Source organism: Molossus molossus, unplaced genomic scaffold, assembly GCF_014108415.1.
Source record: "Molossus molossus isolate mMolMol1 unplaced genomic scaffold, mMolMol1.p scaffold_m16_p_4, whole genome shotgun sequence".
Classification (NCBI taxonomy): Eukaryota; Metazoa; Chordata; class Mammalia; order Chiroptera; family Molossidae; genus Molossus; species Molossus molossus.
This window is the reverse complement of record NW_023425377.1, coordinates 80,480,622-80,504,616: the sequence shown is the minus strand read 5'-3', so window position 1 is coordinate 80,504,616 and position 23,995 is coordinate 80,480,622. Positions and strand designations below refer to the sequence as shown.

The 23,995-nt window shown below is 47.7% G+C and overlaps 1 protein-coding gene across 6 annotated transcripts in view; it reads right to left on the bottom strand.

The window, feature by feature from the left end:
• AP3D1 (adaptor related protein complex 3 subunit delta 1) overlaps positions 1 to 22,807 on the bottom strand; it is a 49,480-nt gene extending 26,673 nt beyond the window's left edge. For 3 of the 6 annotated variants that reach the window (XM_036282069.1, XM_036282074.1, XM_036282075.1), the window contains exons 1-5: positions 22,577 to 22,807; positions 7,864 to 7,959; positions 6,847 to 6,927; positions 5,026 to 5,106; positions 433 to 540 (exon numbers count right to left, since the gene is read on the bottom strand). In XM_036282069.1, coding sequence (XP_036137962.1) covers positions 433 to 540; positions 5,026 to 5,106; positions 6,847 to 6,927; positions 7,864 to 7,959; positions 22,577 to 22,672 — 462 coding nt within the window. In that variant the 5' untranslated portion in view covers positions 22,673 to 22,807. Of the gene's footprint in view, positions 1 to 432; positions 541 to 5,025; positions 5,107 to 6,846; positions 6,928 to 7,863; positions 7,960 to 12,867; positions 12,959 to 17,969; positions 18,160 to 22,576 lie in introns of those variants that run through there. The other 3 variants (XM_036282073.1, XM_036282070.1, XM_036282072.1) reach the window with 3 other exon arrangements.
• Positions 22,808 to 23,995: the final 1,188 nt, after the last annotated feature.

Genomic DNA, 23,995 nt, shown 5'->3' with positions numbered 1-23,995 from the left:
GTGATGGAGATGAAGACAGTGACTCAGCCCTGGCCAGTTCAGCTAAGTGGTTAGAGTATCAGCCCTTGGACTAAAGGGTTGTGGATTTGATGCCTGGTCCAGGGCACACACCTGGGTTGCAGGTTTGATTCCCTGCCCCAGAAGGGGTTGTGTGGGAGGTAACCAATCAATGTTATCTCTCTCACATCGATGTCCCCCTCCCCCCACTCTCAAAAATCAATGGAAAAATATCCACTGGTTTGGATGAACAACAACAACAACAACATCAGAAAGTGACTCAGTTTCCCCCTCCCATCTCAGGGATCCAGACCCATTTCCATATGCCTAAGTGTTCTTGGCATGACGTTTTAGTCTCGGTTTTCCAGGCATCCATGTATTTCAAATTGCTCACAAAGCATATGCCCAGAGTCGGCAGCACACTCACAAACTCACCAGTGTCATGATGTCATTGGCCAAGTCTCTGGCAAGATCTGAGGTAACAAAACAGGACAGTCCAGTCAGTGCAACACCAGTGTCATACTGGCTGGGGCTGCTCAGGTCCTGGAAAAAAAGGAAGAAAGGTTAGGGGCAGGTGCCAATCAAGCATCGCCCGGGTCATCGCTCTGCCCCCACCAGCCCAAAGAGTAACACAGAGCAGCCAGCTCCTTGCTGTCACCAAGAGAAGATCTGGGATGGGTGTAGAGGCTGTACCTCATTCTTGGCATAGCCCCTGTCCCAGGGGTGTGACCAGAGCTGAGCTTCCTGCCTGTGAACCCAGGGCCGAGGAGATGTTGTGGCCAGTCAGCCCCACCAGCCCACTGGGACCCCTCTACCTCCATTGGTGTGTCTCCCATACAAGAGCCAGGGACCACTCCTCTGGGCCCTGCCCCAAAGCATAAAGTTAGACCTATGCCTCATCCTGCAGGTGAACAGGAAAACCAGCCATGAGGAGGAGTGCACATGTGATCCTATGCCCCCACAGTCACTCACCTGCTGCCCTCAAACTCTAGTTCTAAGACCAATCCCAGAAGCACTTCATCTCAACATTAGGAAAGTTTTCTTTTTACATCACAAACTCATTTTTGTGATGACATTTTTCTAAAGAACTTCGAAAAACTTTTTATATATGCATGTGTGGTAAAAAGAAAAATACTGAAGCCCTGGCCAGTTTTGCTCAGTGGTCATAGAGCGTCAGTCTCAGGACCGAAGGGTCGTGAGTTTGATTGCCGGTCAAGGGCACATACCTGGATTGCAGGTTCAATCCACAGCCCTGGTCAGGGTCTTGTGGGAGGCAACTAACCAATGTCTCTATCTTACATGATGTTTCTCTCCCCCCGCTCCCTCTACTCTATCTAAAAATCAATGAAAAAATATCCTCAGTTGAGAATTAACAAAAAACAAACCAACTAAAACATCTAAGAGCTAAGATTACAGACTATGCTAATACGAAAATAGTGACTTTCTTTTTTTTTATCCTCACCCGAGGACATTTTTCCATTTTTTGTTCAGGTAGAGTGGGAGGGAGGGAGGGAGAGGGAGAGAGAGAGAAACATTGATGTGAAAGGAACACATCGAGTGGCTGCCACCCACACGACCAACCAGGGCCGGGGACAAACTGCAACCGAGGTACATGCCCTTAACGGGAACCGAACCCGGGTCTCTCTGGACCGCAGGCTGATGCTCTAACCACTGAGCCAAACTGGCCAGGGCGAAAATAGTGACTTTTTTTTTTTATTTGTTTTTTATCCTCACCCGAGGACATTTTTCCATTTTTTGTTCAGATGGAGTGGGAGGGAGAGAGATGGGGAGAGAGAGAGAGAGAGAAACATCGATGTGAAGGGACACATCGAGTGGCTACCACCCACACGACCAACCAGGGCCGGGGACAAACCGCAACCGAGGTACGTGCCCTTAGCGGGAACCGAACCCGGGTCTCTCTGTACCGCAGGCTGACGCTCCAACCGCTGAGCCAAACCGGCCAGGGCAAAAATAGTGACTTTTAATATCCACTCCAGCCAGGGCTGAGGAGTGGATATTAAACCCATAGCACAGAACTTGATCCCTGACTGGAGGACTTTCCATTTCTGATTCACAAAGGGCCAAGCAGAAGGTAGACACCACGAGAAGATACCACAGGGACTCTCAAAAATGGGTTTTTTGGCTCTGGCAGGTTTGGCTCAGTGGTTAGAGCGTTAGCCCGCAGACCAGAGAGACCCGGGTTCGGTTCCCACTAAGGGCACATACCTCCATTGCAGTTTGTCCCCAGCCCTGGTTGGGGTTGTGTGGGTGGCAACTAGTCGATGTGCTGTTTCTCTCACATCGATGTTTCTCTCTCTCTCTCTCTGAAGATAAATTAAAAAATGTCCTCAGGTGAGGATTAAAAAAGGGGTATTTGGAGAGGACAGTCATTGGTTTTTTTTCTTTTTTAATCCTCACTCGAGGACATTTTTTTGTTCAGGCAGGGTGGGAGGGAGAGAGAGGAAGAGAGAGAAACATCAGTGTGAAAGGGACACATCGAGTGGCTGCCACCCACATGACCCAACCAGGGTCGGGGACAAACTGCAGCTGAGGTACATGCCCTTAGCAGGAACCGAACCTGGGTCTCTCGACCACAGGCTGACGTTCTAACTGCTGAGCCAAATCAGCCAGGGCAAGGACAGTCACTGTTAAGAAGAGGGGTCTGGCTGGTGTGGCTCAGTTGTTGAGCGTCAACCCATGCACCAAGAGGTTGCTGGTTCGATCCCCGGTCAGGACACATGCCCGGGTTGTGGGCCAGATTCCCGGTGGGGAGCATGCAGGAGGCAACCAATCGATGTTCTCTCTCATCGATGATTATATCTCTCTCTCCCTCTCTCTTCCTCTATCTCTAAAATCAATAAAAGAAAAAAAATTTTTTTTTTAAAAAAAGGAGGGAACCACAGCCTCGCCCTAGCGGGCAGGTCTGTGGCAGTTGTGTTCAGAAGTCTCAGGTTCGTTTAAAATGGCATGCACAGGGACTGCCAACATTAGGGATGTGAATGGAAAGAAATGACAGTGGCAAATAGGTCTGTCACTGCATAAAGATAGGATCCTGTGCCCGGGCCAGTTTTGTTCAATGGTTAGAGCGTCAGCCTGGGAACCAGAGGGTTGTGGGTTCGATTCCAGTCAAGGGCACATACCTCCATTGCAATTCGATCCCCGGCTCTGGTTGGAGTCGTGTGGGAAATAGCCAATCAATGTGTCTCTCTCACATCGATGTTCTCCCTCCCTCTTTCCGTCCCTCCCACTCTACCTGAAAAATCAATGGAAAAAGATCTTTGCATGAGGATTTTTTTTTTAATTCCCTACCTAAGGATATTTTTCTACTTATTATCAGATAGAGGGGGAAGGAGGGAGAGAGAGAGACAGAGAGAAACATCAATGTGATAGAGCCACATTGACTGGTTGCCTCCCACACGACCCAATCAGAACCAGGGACGAACCACAACAAAGGTACGTGCCCTTGACTGGAATCAAACCCACAACTCATTGGTCCATGGGCTGGCACTCTAATCACTAAACTGGCCTGGGCCTCTCATGAGGATTAAAAAAAAAAGTCCGGCTGGTGTGGCTCGGTGGTTGAGTGTCGACCTATGTACCAGGAGGTCACTGGATTGATTCCTGGTCAGGACACATGCCCAGGTTGTGGGTCCAGTCCCCAGTGGGGGACATGCAGGAGGCAGCCAGTTGATGTTCTCTCTCATCGATGTTTCTATCTCTCTCTCCCTCTCTTCCTCTCTCTCTAAAAATATAAAGGGGAAAAAAAAAAGATAGGACCCTATGAGGGAAGCCAAGATGGCAACAGGCAGAGGGTGCAGGAGTGGCTGTCAAGGTCACCTGCCAGATCTTACTACAACAGGATGTATCATCTGCTTTATTATGAGGACATTCTCAGGCTTCGGCCATCTGCCCAGCAGAGCGGATCAGAAATCTCTAACACATTTCAATGTGAATTGATGATAAATCTGTCTAAATCAAGGTGGCAAGGCAAGGTATAGATATGGCCAGCAGGAAAATCAAAGCTGGGCCTTACCAGGTGGGCTGGCATCAGGTATCCAGAGCCCCTCCACCTTCCTGCCAACCTCCCATTTACTATCCCCGACACCCCACACCCAGAGTGCTTCCCCTCTTCCCCCTCCTCTTCAAGGCCACTACCAGCCAAGCTCAACCCTCACCACCCCGTGGCATGTATAACACCCAGTGCTGCTGCGCAACCTGGCCCACAGCCATGAGTCCCCCCTTCCTCACCTCCAAGAACTGAGAGCATGGCAGTTAAGTTCTTAGACCCATATCTCACCCTGTGCTGGCACCAGTACCTGGCTAATGCTAGCACAGCTAGCCTGCCTGCTCACAGTGTCCACCCAAGTGCTTATTCCTAGGTCACCATGTGGGGTGAGCAGAGCTCATAGGGATCTGGCCCTGGCACCCAGTCACTGAGAGCCTAGGGATACTGCCTCCAATGTGTGGTCTGGGGCCAGGAAAGGGTGGGTCTCTGATTCTCGCTGACATCCCCTCTGACCATAGGAAACATACTGGGGTCAATGAGAAAATTTATTACTCAATGGTCTTCAAAACCCATTTCAAAACATAAACTTACACATAACTGAAATATAAATGCAGTCTGACTCAAAAAGACCTAGTGGGCAGAAAACCAGCATACTAGGAAGGGCATGTAACCTCAACAGGCACTCCTGCAAGAGGGAAAGGACCAGAGAGAAGAGTGACCATGGAAACAGCCCTCCAATGCCAAGAAATAAAAAGGAGAAGAGGCAAGGCCAACAAGCCTCCACCTCTCCCATCTGCCCAGGTTAAAAGGCAGATCTGCTCTGCCATGTGTGGGTGTATCTTGGGAATGATGTAACCAAGGGCCGAAGACTGCTTGATAAGGGAACTATGACAGTGAGATCGTGCTGACCTTAGTGTTTTCCATTCACATGAGTGACAGAAAAACCAGTGTGGAGAAGAGACATTCATGTAGGGACCCCAAGGAGCCCAGAGACCACAGGGGCTACAGGAAGGGCAGCCTACCTTGCGAATCTGGTTTGTAGTGAGCATGATGACATCAGTCCCTTCGTGAAAGCACTGGGAAGCAGCAAGGTAGCCAATGCGCTGTTGAGTGTAACAAAAAAATGTGTCAGAGCCCCAGCTTGTGTGGTTAAGTGGTTAGAGCATCGGCCCTCACACCAAAGGGTCTCAGGTTGATTCCCAGTCAAGGGCACATACCTTGGTTGCAGGTCGATCCCTGGCCTGGTCGGGGTTCGTGCGGGAGGCAAACCAATCGATGTGTCTCTTTCACACAGATCTCTCTCTCTCTCTCAAAATCAATGGAAAAAGTATCCTAGGATGAGGATTAACAACGACAACAAAAAAAGATGGCATCAGAGGTGAGACAAGGGGACCACAGTCTTCCCAGAAGCTCCCAGCCCTGATCTTGAAACCAAGCAGCCCCAGGCCTGGGGGCCACAGGTGGGTGGGCACAGAGATGTCATTCAAAAACCACCCTGGGGGTCTTCAGCCAGGAACTGCTTTCACGATCTGATACAGTAACTCATCCTAAGCACTGATTTTCTTAGATTAAAATCTCTCTGCCAGGCTGATTCGGCTACCTAGTCACACTCACACATGTATACAAATGCTTTAAGACACATGCAGAGTACCATCCCAATTTTGGCAAATGTAGCATTTCATTCCAAGAGTAACCAGGAGGCAGAACAATGGTGTCCTTCACAGGGAGCCTAGGCTTGACCACAACAAAGATCCACAGGTAGCTGCTCAGGGCCCTTAGGGCTGGAAAAAGCCTCAGCTGCCTGGCCAGTGTGTATTTTCACTGAAAACTGAGCCAACCCAGGGACATTCCAGAATACCCACAAATGGGCCAGGGTGTGGAAAATCATTTTTCAGAATGTGTACTAAAACAAGAAACATGTTTGCTATATTATCAAGTGAGAAGAAATCAGTGTCCCAAATTGCTCGAGAGTAATATCTCTCAGATGACTAAGACTCCAAAGGACAAGGTGACAAATGGTGGCCTCTGGGTGACATGATCAGTGGTTGTTTTTTAATTTCTTTTGAAAAGCTACAAAATCATTTTAATTTGTATTTAAAAATATATAACTGCCCTGGCCGGTTTGGCTCAGCAGTTAGAGCATCAGCCTGCGGTCCAGAAAGACCTGGGTTCGGTTCCCGCTAAGGACACGTACCTCAGTTGCAGTGTGTCCCCGGCCCTGGCTGGATCGTGTGAGTGGCAACCACTCGATGTGTCCCTTTCACGTCAATGTTTCTCTCTCTCTCTCTCCCCCTCCCACTCTATCTGAACAAAATAACAAAAAATGTCCTCGGTTGAGGATAAAAATAAATAAATAAAATAAAAATATATAACTAATCCTATAAACCCATAATTTCACTGATATGACTTAAAACTTAGAGAAAATTATGTAAATAGGATAAATAATTTGACAGCCCTGGCCAGTCTGGCTCAGTGGTTACAGCATAGATCTGCAGACCAAAGGATTGCAGGTTCAATTCCTAGTGAAGAGCATGTACCTCAGTTGCAGGTTCTATCCCTGGCCCAGTTGGGGTTGTGTAGGAGGCAACCAATCAATGTGTCTTTCTCACATCAATGTTTCTCTCTCTAAAATCAAGAAAAAGGGGGAAAAAATCATTTGACAAAAATTGGAGATGTGATGTTTATGTAACTAGTTTCACTGGAATAGGTCGCTATTTTGTTATTTTACAGTGTGGCCTCTGGCCATGGGATGGACCACAAGAATGCCCAAGGGACCCCCAATGAGAAATCTGTTTTTCCCCAGTCCCCATCACCACAGGGTTCAGGCCCCAAAGCAAGCTCACCTTGAAAGTGAACTTGGAGGCACTCATCACTTCTATAATGTTGAAGGCAGCCCAGCTGATGTCGTATCCCAACATTTGCAACTGTAAGGATGGAGAAACAGTGACTCACAAGCCATAGCCTAAGCCCTAACATTCAGTATACCAACTCATAGAAGGACACATGCCACTCACACTCTGAATACATATGCTTACTCAACACACAACCCTGGGCATTTCAATTCTTCTGACCAGTTAGTCTTCACAATGAAGACTATAGGGACGGATTAGTAACAAACATTACAGGATGATGAATATCTGCAACTGAAATCCTAGCATCCTGTGTACTGGTTAAAATTCCCTACAATTTTAGCCCTGGCAGGTTTGGCTCAGCGGTTGGAGCGTCCACCTGCAGTACAGAGAGACCCGGGTTCGGTTCCCGCTAAGGGCGTGTGCCTCGGTTGCAGTTTGTCCCCGGCCCTGGTTGGTCGTGCAGGTGGCAGCCACTCGATGTGTCCCTTCACATCGATGTTTCTCTCTCTCTCTCCCTCCCGCTCTATCTGAACAAAAAATGGAAAGATGTCCTCGGGTGAGGATAAAAAAAAAAAAAAAAATTCCCTACAATTTTACATTCATGAAACCTATGATGCAATGGGACCCCCGCCCCTGCAAATCCCACATCTCCCTTCTCTGACCAAGAGGGGTTGGGTGTGCCTGGCCCAGTTCAGAGCTCCACCCACCAGACTCCTCAGTACAGTCCAAAGGGGAGCTGAGAGTAAGGGCCCCACTGAACCCTGGGCCAGCTGGGTTGGGGGTTCCACCATGCTCTGTGCCACCTGATAATCATTGCTCACCTCTCCCTTGACTCTTAAGAATTAGCCCTGTGTGACCAAGACCAGTGCCTGGAGCTGATGGCGCCAATCAACATTTGGCAGGTGAACAAACGACAGACCAATGGAAGGATGGATTGATGCCGGAGTTAATAACAGCACACATGTGCAGGACAAGGGCACTATGCGGAAGCACCGCCTAAGCACTCACATACGTCAGCTTGCAGACGGCGTTTGCTTTGACTGCGATGTTGTCCTGCTTCAGCTCTTGCTTGATTTCATCAATGCACTGAGAGATATATTTTGCCTAAAAGAAAAAAAAATTAAGAAATAATGAGTGCCTGATTAAAACAGTTAAGAATAATTATTTCAGAAAAAAGCCAGACCCAAAACAAAAAGCCATGTAGTGTTTGATTTCATTTATATGATAAGTTCAGAACAGGCAAATCCAGAGACAGGAAGTAGATTCTTGGTTGTCAGGGGCTAAGGAATAGGATGGGGATGATTACTTTTTGGGATGATAAAATGTCCTAAAATTGACTGTGTGATGGTGGCAAGGCTGTGATATACTAAAACACAACTGAACTCTACATCTACTAAAGCTGTCACTTAAAAATGCATTTCTTTAAAAAAATTAGCCCTGGCCAGTTTGGCTCAGCGGTTAGAGCGTCGGCCTGCGGTCCGGAGAGACCCGGGTTCGGTTCCCGCTAAGGGCATGTACTTCGGTTGCAGTTTGTCCCCGGCCCTGGTTGGTTGTGCGGGTGGTAGCCACTCGATGTGTCCCTTCACATCGATGTTTCTCTCTCTCTCTCTCTCTCTCTCCCTTCCTCTCTTTCCCTCCCACTCTATCTGTACAAAAAATGGAAAAATATCCTCGGGTGAGGATATAAAAAAATAAATAAATAAAATAAAAAAATTAAAACTTTTTTTTAAAATCCTCACCCGAGAACATGTTTGCATCCATCTTCAGATAGAGTGGGAGGGAGAGAGGAAGGAAGAGAGAGAAACATCCACGCGAGACAGACATATTGAGTGGTTGCCACCCACACAACCCCAACTGGGGCAGGGACAAACGGCAACGGAGGTATGTGCCCTCAGCAGGAACCGAACCCGGGACTCTGGTCCATGGGCTGATGATCCAACCGCTGAGCCAAACCAAATCGGCCTGGGCACAAAACTTTTTTTTAATCCTTACCAGAGGACATGCTTAGAGAGAGGAAGGAGTGGGAGTGGGATGGGGGGGACAATGATGTAAAAGAGAAACAGTGATTGGTTGCCTTCCAAAGTGCCCTGACTGGTAATTGAAATGGCAACCTTTTTTTTTTAAATCCTCACCTGAGAACATTTTTGCATTTATCTTCAGATAGAGTGGGAGGGAGAGAGGGAGGACAGGAGAGGGAGAGGGAGAGAGAGAGAGAGAGAAGCATCAATGTGAGAGACACATCGACTGGTTGCCACCCATATGACCCCAACCAGGGCTGGGGACAAACTGCAACCGAGGTACGTGCCCTTAGTGGGAACCAAACCTGGGTCTCTCTGGTCCACTGGCCGATGCTCTAACCACTGAGCAAACTGGCCAGGGTTGAAATGGCAACCTTTTGGTGCACGAGATGATACTTAACCAACTGAGCCACTCTGGCTGGATTTCTACAATTTTCTTTTAATTTACCGATTTAAATTTTTTTTTCTTCTTGACCAGGAATCAAACGGGGACCTCTTGGTGCATGGGTCGAAGTTCAACCACTGAGCCACACCAGCTGGACTAATTTACCAATTTGAGAGAGAGAGAAAGGGGGAGGGGGAGAGAGAGGAAGAAGGGGATAAGAGACGAAGAAATATCGATTTGGCCCTGGCCTGTTTAGCTCAACCGTTAAAGAGCATCAGCCCATGGACCAGAGAGTCTCGGGTTCAATTCCACTCAAGGGCATGTACCTCAGTTGTGGTTTGGTCCCCAGCCCTGGTCTGGGCATGCAAGAGGCAACCAATCGATGTGTCTCTCTCACATCAATGTTTCTCCCCCCCCACCCAACTCTATCTGAAGATAAATGGAAAAATATCCTCAGGTGAGAATTATTAAAAAAGTATCGATTTGTTGTTCCACTTTATTAATTCATTGGTTTCTTCTTATATGTGCCCAACCGCGACTGAACCCACATATCAGGAAAATGCTCTAACCAACTGACCTATCTGGCCAGCTTCTAAAAAGCCATTTCAATGTCATAAGATGCCTGTGATTCGCACTGGCTAGTGTGGTTCAGTTGGAGCGAGTGCAGGGGTGGGAGGCTAGCTGATTAATGCATCTCTTGCATCAATGTTTCTCTCTCTCCTCCCCCTTCCTTCTAAATTCAATTAAAAAAATAATATGCCTGTGATTCCTTCACCATCCTCCGGAGGGCAGGGAGACCAGGGGAGTGGGGAAAGATGGTTGGTGAGGGGAAGGGCTGGGCCCTGTGGCTACCCAGAAACAGTGTCTAGGTGCACAAAGTACAGGCAAGCCAGATTGTGTTGGCACTGGGGGCTGTGACTAGGCATGGGGAGCCAGGATGGGGGAGGTCTGGGGGAAGATCCTTCTGTGAGAAGACTCTCTTGCCCTTGGGGCCCCAGGCACCTGGTTGCCCCCAGGGCACGGGGTACCAACCACACCCAGACAGCTCCTTCCCAACAAGCTCCCCAGTGCCTTTTCTCTGAGTATGTCACCCAGGCAGCCTCTCCTAAAGTGGCACAAGCTTGACTAAGCATCTCTGTGGGTGGCTCCCTTGCCTCTCTCTGAACACGTGTCAAGGATCACTCAAGCTGCAAAAAGCATCATCAATGCTTCATTTAGGTTCCACCATGTGCATAAAGATCCCACTGTGTCTATCCCATTTCCCTTTGGACACTTGGATCTTTCTCACTTTTTGGCTCTTGTGAATAGTGCTATTATGGTCATTTCTGTACAGGTGTTTGTGTGCACGTATGTTTTCAAGTCCCTTGGGTTTCCTTGCTAACTCAGCACATCTCCTAAAACACCATTCAAAAAGGTTAGACCTGAAGCAATACTAATCCATGAGGTCCAAAGCAACTGATGTGCCCTCTGGGAGCAGCAGGGCACAAGCCTCCTATCACTCCCAGGAGACATACCATGGCAGCCCCAAACAGAACTGAAACCTGCTGCGAGGCAAGGAGCGGTCACCATGGGGCTCAGAATGAGTTTGTCCAGCATTCCATGAAGCATGAAGAGCCTCCCTCAGTTATTTGACCAATAACAACAATAGTAGTCCAGCTGGTGGCGGGAGTCCATGTTTCCCTGCTGCACTATCTAGAGAACCTGCCTCCCAGAGACGAAAGCGACAGTAATGCAAAGCAATAGCAAGCAGCGGGTTCCTGCTACCTTGAGCACTCCAGGCTCAGCTCTTCAAGGGTGGCCAAGTGACACCTGCCATTCACATGCCACCCTAGACCACACCCTGAGACCCTCAGCCACCCAGCAGTCTCACAGGGAAAAGAACTGCTCTAGTGCCCTCAGCCACACAATGTTTTATGAATATTTTATGATCAAGAGTAGGTACAATGGAACAACTGTCACCATATCCTTCCAACAGGCTTCAGATTACTAAATCCTGCTTAGGAGACCTCAGCTCCTGTCCCTGTGCATGAATGACCCCTTCCTGCCCCCTGGATCGTGACTATTAATGATTTAAAAGGGAAAGAACAAGCCCTGGCCTGTTTGGCTCAGCGGTTAGAGCGTCCACCTGAGGTCCGGAAAGACCCGGGTTCGGTTCCCGCTAAGGGCACGTACCTCGGTTGCAGTTTGTCCCCGGCCCTGGTTGGTCGTGAGGGTGGCAGCCACTCGATGTGTCCCTTTCACATCGATGTTTCCCTCTCTCTCTCTTCCTCTCTCTCCCTCCTACTCTGTCTGTACAAAAAATGGAAAAATGTCCTCGGATGAGGATTAAAAAAAAAAAAAAAAAAAAAAGGGAAAGAACAAGAAGACAATCACAAGTGTAGGAGAAATTGGTCATACACAGTGGATGGGGGGGGGGGGCAGTGAACAGTGTAGCCACTATAGAAGACAGTGCAGCTCCTCAAAAGAGAGAATACAGTGCCCACTCCCAAAGGTGCTCAAACACATACTGGCACCCAAATGTACAACTTGTGATAGCCCCAAAGAAGAAACAACCCAAATAGTCACTGGCTGATGACATACAATGTGGTCCTGGTCCATCTGCCTATGGCAGCTTTCAGGAGGGCTGGGCATGGTCCATTTACAGTAATGTCGGTCCACTTACAGTAATGTCTAAGCAGCTCCCATCAGACCAAGCTCCCTACCAATACTGTTCAACAGTTAAGCAATTATCCAAACACACTGGAGAACAAGCAACAGCACTTGGAAATGTCCTGTTCTCTGTAGCTTTTATCTTGAGTGTCATGTAGAGAAACTAAGATTAAGAGAGGAGACCTGCGTCCAACTGGCTTTAAGAACCACAGCAGAGTTTGGGGTGAACACAGCCACTAAAAAGTGAGAAAAAAAATGCCAAAGAAAAGAGAGATGGGAGTGGTTCCCACATTCTGAATAGAAAATCACCCAAATCTCTGGCCAACCCCAAAACTATGAATGCATGGGTACATTCCACACAACCCACTCAAAGCTAAAAAAGTAAACCTAGCCCTGGCCAGTTTGGCTCAGCAGTTAGAGCGTTGGCCTGCAGTCTGGAGAGACCCAGGTTTGGTTGCCGCTAAGGGCACATACCTCGGTTGCAGTTTGTCCCCAGCCCTGATTGGGTCGTGTGGGTGGCAACCACTCAATGTGTCCCTTTCACATCAATGTTTCTCTCTCTCTCTCCCTCCCTCCCACTCTATCTGAACAAAATATTGAAAAATGTCCTCACGTGAGGATAAAAAAATAAAAATAAACTATCACAGGCCTTGTGTCCCTGTAAGAGAGGCAGAGCTGGAGTTTCAGTCAGATGAATTAACTGCCCACCTAACAAACCCCCTCGCCACAGAATCAATACTCCTCAGAAAACAACAGAATTGAGTCTCTACAATGTCCCATTCGCAATGTCCAGGATACAATCCAAAATTATTCAAAATAAGAAACAGGAAAACTCAAGAAGAAAAGAACTAATGAAGGAATACTGGCCCTAAGAGAACCTGATGTTGAAATTAACACACAAAGATTTCGATTCAGCAACTGTAACCATGCTCTCAGGGAAAACAAAGAAAATGTACTCACAATGAATAAAAAGAGGAAATCCCAACAGAGAAAGTGACAGAAAATAACCAAATGGGCGGGTCATTTGAACCCAAGGCAGCTTTGCTGTTACATGGACACACGTGGCTGGGGTGTTCCTAGACTTCCTCCGGACACCAGCCTTTACTCCAGAATCCAGAAGGCAGAGAAGAAACTGTGGGACCAAGACCCTCCTTGTCAGCCATGAACCTGCACCGCTGGAGCCACAAGTCCAAAACCCCAAGGATGTAACACCAAGACCAACTGTCCCTCCACCCTCCAGCAGGGGACCTCCGTAGGCATTTCCTTCCATTGGGTTGGTTGGTTCTGCAAGAGATTCAAAATCTTCCGAACAGCACATACTTAATTTAAGGAGGAACCCCTTCAGCCACCTGGCGAGAAAAATATGTATTAAATTTATGGTGTGAACTTCAATTGGCAAGCCCAGGCCCTTTTGGCCCTATAAGAGGGAGTAGAAACATTTCTAATACATCTCTTTGAGGACACCTATCTCCTCCTCCTACATGCTGATTGTATTATGCACTTCCTGAAGGTGGAGGATCTGAGGCATTCAGGAAGGGCTCGGCTGAGCTGCCACCTACCCTTGGATGATACCAGGGACTCTGTCAGGTGACAGGACCAGATCCATGAAGTCCGAGGTGGTGCCTAGACTTGCTCTCTCTGAGTGGAGTGCTGCTTTTGTAATTTTTTTTTTTAAAGAAGGAGCAGACTGCAATGGTTTTCCTCTACAACAGAGGTTAATATGTAAGAAAATCAACATGGTTCCAGAGGCCTGAGAATTTTTTTCAGATAGAGACTCCAAGGTTGACTTCAGCTTGTAAATTATTCATATGACTTCTTAGTGACTTTGAAGACACCACATTTGCTGATATTTGTTTGTTTGTTTTTTAGTCCTCACCTGAGGGCATTTTTCCATTTTTGTTCAGACAGAGTATGAGGGAGAGAGAGAGAGAGAGAAACACTGAGTGGCTGTCTCCCACACAACCCCAACCGGGGCCAGGGACAAAGTACAACTGAGGTATGAGCCCTTAGTGGGAACCAAACCCGGGTCTCTCTGGGAACCCGGGTCTCTCTGGACCACGGGCCGAAGCTCTAACTGCTGAGCAAAACCGGCCAGGGCTGATATTTGCTGTTTAACATTACTTATTTGTTTTTCTAATTCTCACCTGGGGTAGGGGAGAGAAAAACATCGATGTGAGAGACTCTCTCGCACAACCCTGACCAGGGCAAAGGATTGAACCTACAACCCAGGTACGTGCCCCTGACTGGGAATCAAATCCACAACTCTTTGGTCCATGGGCCAATGCTCTAACCACTAAGCCAAACTGGCCAGGGCTGCTTATTATTTTAGATCCTTCTGTACCATTTAAATGTCTTCCCATATGCACATTTACTTCTATTAAACACATAAGGGAAAAAAATAAAAGAGCACTTCAGTCAGTTGCATGGAAGAACCTGGTACATCTACTATACAAATCTCTGTCCTTCAGATTAACTTCATTAGTGGCAGCAGCACTAGGTAGTGGATTGTGCCTAACAAATTATAGCTTTTCAAAAGCTCAATTTGATGTTCTAGTTCTTCTTAGTAAATTTCTATAAAAATTATTCAGAAATTCTAACTTGTAGAATTTTATTATTTGTAAATCATAGATGTAGCATATTTTATACTTTAGAATTTTCACTCCAGGATTTTAATGTACTAACAGGTATTTTTATAACTTCTTTGTGGAGAGACGCTGAATAGCAAATTGGAGATGAAAGAGTCAGCAAACTTAAAAGCAGAACCAGAGAAGTCACCCAGTCTGAAGGAGAAAAAAGTTTTTTGGGGAAAAAAAAAATCCCCAGCCCTAGATGGAGTCATGCGGGAGGCAACCAACTAATGTTTCTCTCCCTCTCCCCCCTCTTTCCCTCTGACTCTATCTGAAAATCAATGTAAAATAATCCTCAGGTGAGGATTAAAAAAAAAAAAAAAAGATGAACAGAGCCTCAGGGAGTGTGGGACAATGTCAAAAGGTATAACATATGGCCCTGGCTGGTTTGGCCCAGCAGTTAGAGTGTCAGCCTGCAGTCCAGAGAAAACCAGATTCAGTTCCCACTAAGGGCATGTACCTCGGTTGCAGTTTGTCTCCAGCCCTGGTTGGGTCGTGCGGGTGGCAGCCACTCAATGTGTCACTTTCACGTTGATGTTTCTCTCTCTCTCCTGCTCTATCTGAACAAAAAATGTCCTCGAGTGAGGGGGGGAAAAAAAAGGTATAACATATGAATAATTGGGGTCTCAGAACTGGAAAGGATGAAACAGAAAATATTTGAAAAAATAATGCTGAAACTTTCTGAAATTTGGTGAGACATAAATGTACAGGTTCAAGATGCTCAACACCCCAGACAGGAAACAGAAAAGAAAACCACACCCAGACATATCGTGGTAAAACTGCCAAAAACTGAAGATAGAGGAAATTTTAAAAGTAGCCAGAGAAGCCCTGGTCAGTTTGGCTTGGTGGTTAGAGCATCAGCCCACGGACCAATGAGTCTTGGGTTCAATTCTGGTCACGTACCTCGGCTGTGGTTTGTCTCTGGCCCTGGTCAGGGTCATGCGGGAGGCAACCAGTCCATGTGTCTCTCTCTCATGGATGTTTCTCTCTCTCTCCCTCACTCCCACTCTATCTGAAGATAAACAGAAAAATATCCTTGGGTGAGGATTTTTTTAAAAAGTAGCCAGAGGAAATGATATGGTACATACAGAAGATAAGTTTCTGTCAATTTATTGTCAGAAATAACGGAGACCACAAGAGGCTAGAAAACACTACTGACCCAGATTTCTACCCAAGATTATATCCCTCAGGAGTGAAGGCAGAACAGAGACTGATGACATCCATCCCTGTAACTCAGAGCACTCACAGGGAAGACAAATGAGACCCACACAAAGTGCCTAAACCTTACTTTTAGGTATAAAATAGGTATGCAGGATCATGGTTCCTCCACACAGGAAAAGGTAGGTAAGGGTTATATATGGAAAATATACTCAGAGCACTAGACATTGATCTAAAACAGTTATATGAAGTTAAAGTGAAGAATGTGGGACGAGTGATTACATTACTCTTTTATTCCACACAGCATTGCTGACAGAAAAAAGAATATCATTCCCCCTTTTACAAGAAGGAAAAAAAATGGTCAGGGTATACAGACATAATCTAGATCCACAAAATTATGTTTAAAACATAAATTATTGCCCTGGCCGGTTTTGCTCAGCAGTTAGAGCGTCGGCCTGCGGTCCAGAGAGACCCAGGTTCGGTTCCCACTAGGGGCACGTACCTCGGTTGCAGTTTGTCCCTGGCTCTAGTTGATCATGCGGGTGGCAGCCACTCGATGTGTCCCTTTCACGTCGATGTTTCTCTCTCTCTCTCTTCTTCTCTTTCCCTCCCACTCTATCTAAGCAAAAAATGGAAAAATGTCCTCGGGTAAGGATAAAAAATAAAAATAAAAATAAATAAAACATAAATTATCTATTAAAAAAAGGAAAAAAATATAAATTAGAAATATTTTAAGGTATAAGATAAATGGTTATATATCACTGACATATTTTTAGAAGAAATCAGAAGTGCAAGCATGGTTCCAGTTCTCCAACACCTCAGCCTATCCCATGTCAATTCACACTTCACCAAAGGGCAAATGGAGTCCTGAAATACTGATGCCAGTTTCAGCATCCATTTCATTGTGACAGAATTTAATTTACAACAAAGGATACAAACATCCTTCATGGAGCCCCAGAGGGCTGTAACAAAATAGCCATTTCAACCTCAGGTAGCCCCCTGGGGCACTTTTTAAAAGATCCAGACTTCAGGGCTCTCCATGGTCAGGATATCTCAGGTCGAGGCCCAGAGAGTCTGTTTTTACAAAACCCCACATGGACTCCAAGGTGCTGGCAAGCTCAAAAGCCACATTCCCGACACTGCCCAGTGTCCCCAGGGACAGAAGCACCCAGTGAGAACCATTGCCATAGAGCAGGATACATAGACCCATAGGTTTGGGGGTGCAGCAGCAATATGAACAGCCCCAATGGCTTCTGTGCTTTCCAGGGAAAGTGCATCGGTAAGAAGAGGTGGGTAGTTTGAGGAGCGTGCAAAAGGCGGCGGAGGGGGCCCTTGTGTGAAACAGGAAGACTTCACCAGAAAGGTCCCCAGTGGTGTTCAAGGGCCTGGTTCTAGAGTGCATCTCTGCAGATCGGCCCATCTGTATGATGGAATTAAAAAAACTTAGAATTATCTTGTGGGTTTTTTTGTTGTTGTTATTATTCTAAATTTATTTATTTTTATTCTCACCCGAGGACATTTTTCCATTGTTTGTTCAAATAGAGCGGGAGGGAGAGAGAGGAAAAGAGAGAGAAACATCAACATGAAAGGGACACATCGAGTGGCTGCCCCCTGCACGACCCAACCAGGGCTGGAGACAAACTGCAACCGAGGTACGTGCCCCTAGCAGAAACTGAACCCGGGTCTCTCTGGATCGCAGGCCGATGCGGTAATTGCTGAGCCAAACCGACCAGAGCCTGAATTTATTTTTAATTATAACTGACATAATGTTATAATAGTTTCAAGTGTACAACATAGTCAGCCAACATTTACATACCTTACAAAGTGATCACTCCTTAAGTCTAGTAACCATTTGTCACCATAGTTATTATGATTTTACTGACCCTATTCCCTATGCCATAATAATTATATCTTTATAACTTATTTCATAACTGGCGGGCTAGACTTTTAAAGCACAAGTGGAGACAAGAAGCATGATGGGCCAGCCCAGGCCTGGTATTGTTCAAAGTGGATAGCAAATGAGACAGTGGCAGAAGAGCAGCTGGAGGATGATGTGGTTCAGAAGGATGAGGGGTTGTGGCATGGGGCAGCAGGTATGTAACTGCAAAACTTCAGGGGCTTAGGCCAAGGGAGCAGTGGCTGTGCAGAGCTAACTGGGGGAAGGAGGTGAGACTCAAAGGCCAGCAGGCTGGTCAGTGTGAGTCTCCTATAGCTGTTGTAACGAGACAGGTATGACAGGGCTGGTCCTTCCAGAGGCTCTAGGGAGAATGTTCCAACCTTTTCCAGCTTCTAGAGAAGCTGCATATGTGGCTTGTAGCCCCTTCCTCCATCTTTACAGCCAGCAGCACAGTCTCATCCATTTCTCTCTGACTCTGGCCCTCCTGCCTCTAAATTGAATACAAAAGCAAAGGCAAAGGGAGGATGAGCAGTCACTAGGTACTCAGCACCAGGTAGCTAAGCAGCAGATGCCAACACAACGCTTCCCAGAACCTATTCTACCCAAATACTGAAAGGTACATGCAGAGCTTGTGCTCAATGGGGAGTGAACTACAGCCCCAAACAGCAGACAACTGGAACCATGTAAAATGCCCATCCAAGGGGGACTAGATAAATAAATTCATGGAGTTGTTCCTACGCTCTCACAGAAAACTGTCAGTGAGACTAATACACTCACAGGCAAGTCACAACAGAATCTTAACCTACACTCAGAATCACCCACAATTTGTATGCAGACAGGAAAATTTGCAAAATACAGACACCAAACTGATTTACAGGGAGAGGTGTTATCCCCTTTTACTTAATAAACACTGGAGTTTATTACAAGAAGTTATGGGTACAATTTTATAAAGATTTAAAGAAAAAGTTTCTGGCCCTGGCCAGTATGCACAGTGGTTAGAGCGCCGAGGGTTTGATTCCTGGTCAAGAATACATACCTGGGTCTGCAGGTTTGATCCCAGGCCCTGGTCGGGGCACATGCAAGAGGCAATCAATCAATGTATGTTTCTCTCTCTCTCTCCCCTCCCCACTCCCTTCCACTCTCTCTCTGTGGGGGTGGGGAGGTGTCAATGGAAAAAATATCCTCAGATGAGGATTAACCGCCCCCCCAAAAATGTTTCCCCTCAAATATGAAAAGTGTCCATGAGAATAAAACATTGTCAACTGAATTTTTCCTAGTCATATCCAAGCTTTTAGAAGGACATTTGCAAGTGGATTTCCCCCTACCTGCCAACATTATCCTTGCTATATCTTAAGCATAATAAATTCAAGCACTCCAAAAATGTATAAATCAGACCACTATTTTTAAACTTCTGGGACTTATATTAAGAAATATGTTTTCCACCCTAGCCGATTTGGCTCAGCGGTTAGAGCGTCAGCCTGCGGACCAGAGTACCAGGTTCGGTTCCCGCTGAGGGCATGCACTTCGGTTGCAGTTTGTCCCTGACCCCGATTGGGGTCCTGTGGGTGGTGAGCACTCGATGTGTCTCTCTCACATCGATGTTTCTCACTCTCTCTCCCTCCTGCTCTATCTGATTGATGATAAATGCAAAAAGAAAAACAAAAAAATGTTTTCCATGGTAAATATACACAGTATCATAAACCAAAATAAAAGTTCCAAGAAACAACTATTTTATGTACATGAAATCTGGGATTTTCTAGTTTCTTCTTCTTCTTTTTTAACAGAATTTTTTTTTTCTTTATTGATTTTACAGAGAGAAGTGAGAGAAACATAGATGAGAGAGACCATTGATTGGCCGCCTCCTGCATGCCCCCCACTGAGGATCGGGCCCACAACCTGGGCATGTGTCCTGACCAGGAATCAAACCAGCGACCTCTTGGTGCACGGGTCAACGCTCAACCACTGAACCACACCGGCTACACCTTCTTTTTTATTTTTTTAATATAACCCATTAAACTGAATTAATAACCTACTAAAGGGTAACAGGCTGAGTACTGGGAAATAACCAGGTAGATGACTTCATGGACGCTCTACTGCTCATAGAAGCCTGCATTATGTTACTCACTGCATCCTCATAAGCACTAGCAAGGAGGGGAGGCAGCAGCTGCTCCCACTTTACAGATGAGAAACAGGTCAGGGGCTCTCCCCAGGTCACCCAGTTAAACAGGCCCAAGTACTTGTACTCTGATCTCCAAAATTTCATACAAACTCCACTAACTCACCCTTCCTTTCCACACAGCTTTTAAAGTCACTGCTAAACCTCATTTCTATGATACCACACAGAAGTTTTAAGCTAAAACCTATTATAAAAAGTAAACTCTTGCCCTGGCCGGTTTGGCTCAGCGGTTAGAGCGTCTGCCTGCGGTCCGGAGAGACCCGGGTTCGGTTTCCGCAAAGGGCATGTACCTCGGTTGCAGTTTGTCCCCGGTCCTGGTTGGTCGTGCGGGTGGCAGCCACTCGATGTGTCCCTTTCACATCGATGTTTCCCTCTCTCTCTCTTCCTCTCTCTCCCTCCCACTCTATCTGTACAAAAAAATGGAAAAATGTCCTCGGGTGAGGAAAAAAAAAAAAAAGTAAACTCTTGGGGGAAACTATACTGCTGCAGAAAAAGTACATTGTCAGAGGTCTCAGTTGGAGAGGGTGAGGTAGTAGGGAAGAGCCTATTTTAGAGAGTAGGGGAACTAGGAGAGTAACTCAGTAGTCATGTACTGCACTCCTACAGGAACAAAGATAAACATCTGAAGCCAGAAGTGACACCTGGAGATCATAAGGATCTTCTGATGACAAAACCACAGCACCCAGATGCCATGCCCTGCCAGGAATCATCAACAAGCCAAGGACAAAGCCCATTAGGAAACCTAGGACTTTTGAGGGCTTCCAGCACCAAACTGGCCCTGTGCTACTTACAAGATGCTTCCACCATCAATACCCCTGTTCAATGGGTCTCAAGGCTGTGGGGAAAGTGCTATTAATTTCCACCAATTCCAAATGAAAAAACCAAGAATCAGGGTACTGCCCGGCTAGTGTGGCTCAGTGGTTGGGCGTCACACCCATGCACCAGGAGGTCGCCAGTTTGATTCCTGGTCAAGACACATGCCCAGGTTGTGGGCCTGATCCCCAGTGGGGGGGCATACAGGAGGCGGCCAATCGATGTTGTCTCTCATCGATGTTTCCATCTCTCTCTCCTTCTCCCTTCCTCTCTCTCTAAAACCAATAAAGAAAAAGAAAAAAGAAAAAAAAGAAAGAAATCAGGGTACTGCCTAGTGATGATGGACATACCCTCCTAAAAAACCAGATACCCTAACTAGAGTATTTGTTTCTCGGTCAGAAAGACACCAGGCCTGTCCTCAGAATCCCAAATAGGCTGCACAGTGATGTCCACTGAACAGAGGAGGAAACCAGTACAAAAAAAGAAATCTAAGGGTGCATATCAAATTTGCTTAGCTGCTGCTCAGTAATAAAGGACAATCAGCTACTCTTTCAACTCAAAACGAAAGATTAGGATAAGAGCTACACATTTGGCCCTGGCCAGTTTGGCTCAGCGGTTAAAGCGTCAGCCTGCAGTCCGGAGAGACCTGGGTTCGGTTCCCGCTGAGGGCACGTACTTCGGTTGCAGTTTGTCCCCGGCCCTGGTTGGTCGTGCGGGTGGCAGCCACTCGATGTGTCCCTTCACGTCGATGTTTCTCTCTCTCTCCTTCCTCTCTCTCCCTCCCACTCTATCTGTACAAAAAATGGAAAAATATCCTCGGGTGAGGATAAAAAATAAAAAATAAAAAAAGAGCTACACATTTGTAACCACTGTCATTAGGGAGAGCTTTCCAAAATGATGCAAAACCCAGAGGATTATGGAAATGAACTAAAATAACCTAATCACATTTCAGTGAGGTCACACCTACACGGAAAAAAGTGCCACAGAGGCAGAAATTCAGGCTCCCAGCAGAGGGACCTAGGCTGAGGGCGCAAATGCCTCCCAGCAAATTCAACTTCCTTGCACCTTCTATTCTGTAATGCCAGACTTCCTGGGCGCCATTGTTTGGAGTGCCGGTTAGCATCTGATAGTGGGACCTGAACAATATCAAACAACTGCTCTCCTCAGGGTAGCCTCCTTCTCTAGCAGGAGAAGCGAGGACTTTCTTTAATGTCTCATCGTGTAAGGACCTGCTTGGTCCTTTTCCACAAAGCTAGAGGCCTAGTGGCCACTAACTGTCCCCACTCCTAAATTTAGGTCACAGGTTGGGAGGGAAAGGCAATGGTGCTCACGGTTACAATTTTACTTCTGGAAAACCTTTCCTTCCCCCTGGCTTTTGGATTTCTAGTTGAAGTTGGCTTCTCTATTCCACTACCCCTCAGCAGCTTCCTTATTTTGGCCTGGAACGCCCGCTCCCTAAGAGGGAAGGACCCACCTTCTCTGGGACACGGACCCAGCAGTTAAGAACCAGTTCCGGGCCGGCCCCAGGGAGCAACCTAGACACGCGCTAATCTCACAAGGGGTTCCTCCAGGAGCGACCTGCGGACAGGACGGTCCCTCAACCAGGAGTCCAGAAGCCTGGGCCGGGGGCGGGGCCCCTGTATTTTGAACTGATAATCCACAAACACACACAAGGTTGGAGGGCCGCCTCTGGGGGCGACCTGCGAAGTCTCTTCCGGGGTCATCGCGGGAAGGGGAAAGAGGACCCCATCGCCGAGCCGGTAAACTGAGACTCCGAGAGGAAGGCCACCAAGTGGCAGGTCCCCCCAGGCGGAAGGGACGAGGTATCCGAGAACCGCGAGTTGGGGCCTTTGGGGTCTCGTCTGGGGCCGCCTTCGGCTCTCGAAGGTAAACTGAGGTTCCGAGAGGGAGGAGCGGCTGTGCGGCGCCTCTGGGGCAAGCCGCAGGTTGGGTTCACGGGCAGGGACAGGCCAGCTACGCGTCGCGCGCCCGGCTCACCTCCTCCTCCTTGTGGTTGCGGATGCCGCGCACCAGGTCCTGCAGGTTCTTGTCGAACATGCGGTCAATGCTGCCCTTGACCATCTTGAGGGCCATCACGGCGGCCGCCGGCGACCTGGAGCCCCGAGAGGCGCGAGGCCGGGAGCCGTGCAGGGGGTCGGGGGCTGCACTTGCCGCCCGCGGAGCGCTGCGCTGCCGGCCGCCGCTGCGGGGCGGGCTCCTAGACCAGGCCGGCGGAGGTCCGGGGCGGGGCGGGGCGGGGCGGCGGCGACCGCGGCGGCGACCGCGGCGGAATCCGCTGGGCAGCCGTGCTCCCTCCCCTCACGCTCCGCGGCACTTGCAAATGGCGGACAAGATGGCGGCCGGTCAGCTGACGGCGGGCTGGGCAGCCGACGGTCCACCCCCGGAAATTCCGCCTTCCACGAAGACACTACGTTTCCCTGACGACACCAGACCACCCAATGGAAACGCGGACAACACCCCTGGAGCCCACTTAGCTGTGTCCGCTCCGGCTCAGGACTCTTCCCTCTCATTGGTCAGTGTCCTCTGGAGCTCCACCCACCTTCTCTTTTCTGGTGATAGCCACGCCCCCTAGAAGAGACCTCTGCCCTTACTAAATGACAGCTGTGGGCGGGATGCCCACGTGGAGCTTCGCTGGCAAGTTCCTGGAGAAGAATCCAGCTCTGCCTTTTCTGATTCTGAAAGCTGACGCTGCCCTGCCGGTTTGGCTCAGCAGTAAGAGCGTCAACCCACGGACCAAGAAATCGCGGTTCAGTTCCAGTCAAGGGCATGTACTTCGGTTGCGGTTGGTCCGTGGCCCTAGTAGGGCCCTGCCGGGGGCAACTGGTCGATGTGTTCCTCTCAGGGATCCATGTTTTTCTCGCTTTCCCTCTCCTTCCCTCTCACTATGAAGGTAAATAGAAAAATATCTGGGTGAGGATTTTTTTTTTTTTTTTAATCCTCACCCAAGGACTTTTTTTTTTTTTTTTTTTTTTCATTTTTTGTTCAGATAGAGTGGGAGGGGGAGAGAGAGAGAAACATCAATGTTAAAGGGACACATGGAGTGGCTGCCTCCGGCACAACCCAACCAGGGCCAGGGACAAACTGCAACCAAGGTACGTGCCCTTAGCGGGAACCGAACCCTGGTCTCTCTGGACCGCAGGCCGATGCTCCAACCGCTGAACCAAACCGGCCAGGGCCCGGTTGAGAATTAAAAAATAAAATAAATAAATAAATAAAAGCTGATGCAGGTCAAGAACCTGCAAACCCAACGCTGCAGTGAACGGATCCTGCATCTCCTGCACATCTGACTAAATCCTGTGACATGGGTAGGACGGGAATAACCATGGGTCAGAACTAGGATCCCCCCTCAAAGCAGTCATTCATTCAACAAACATTTAGTGAGAGTCTTCAGAATGT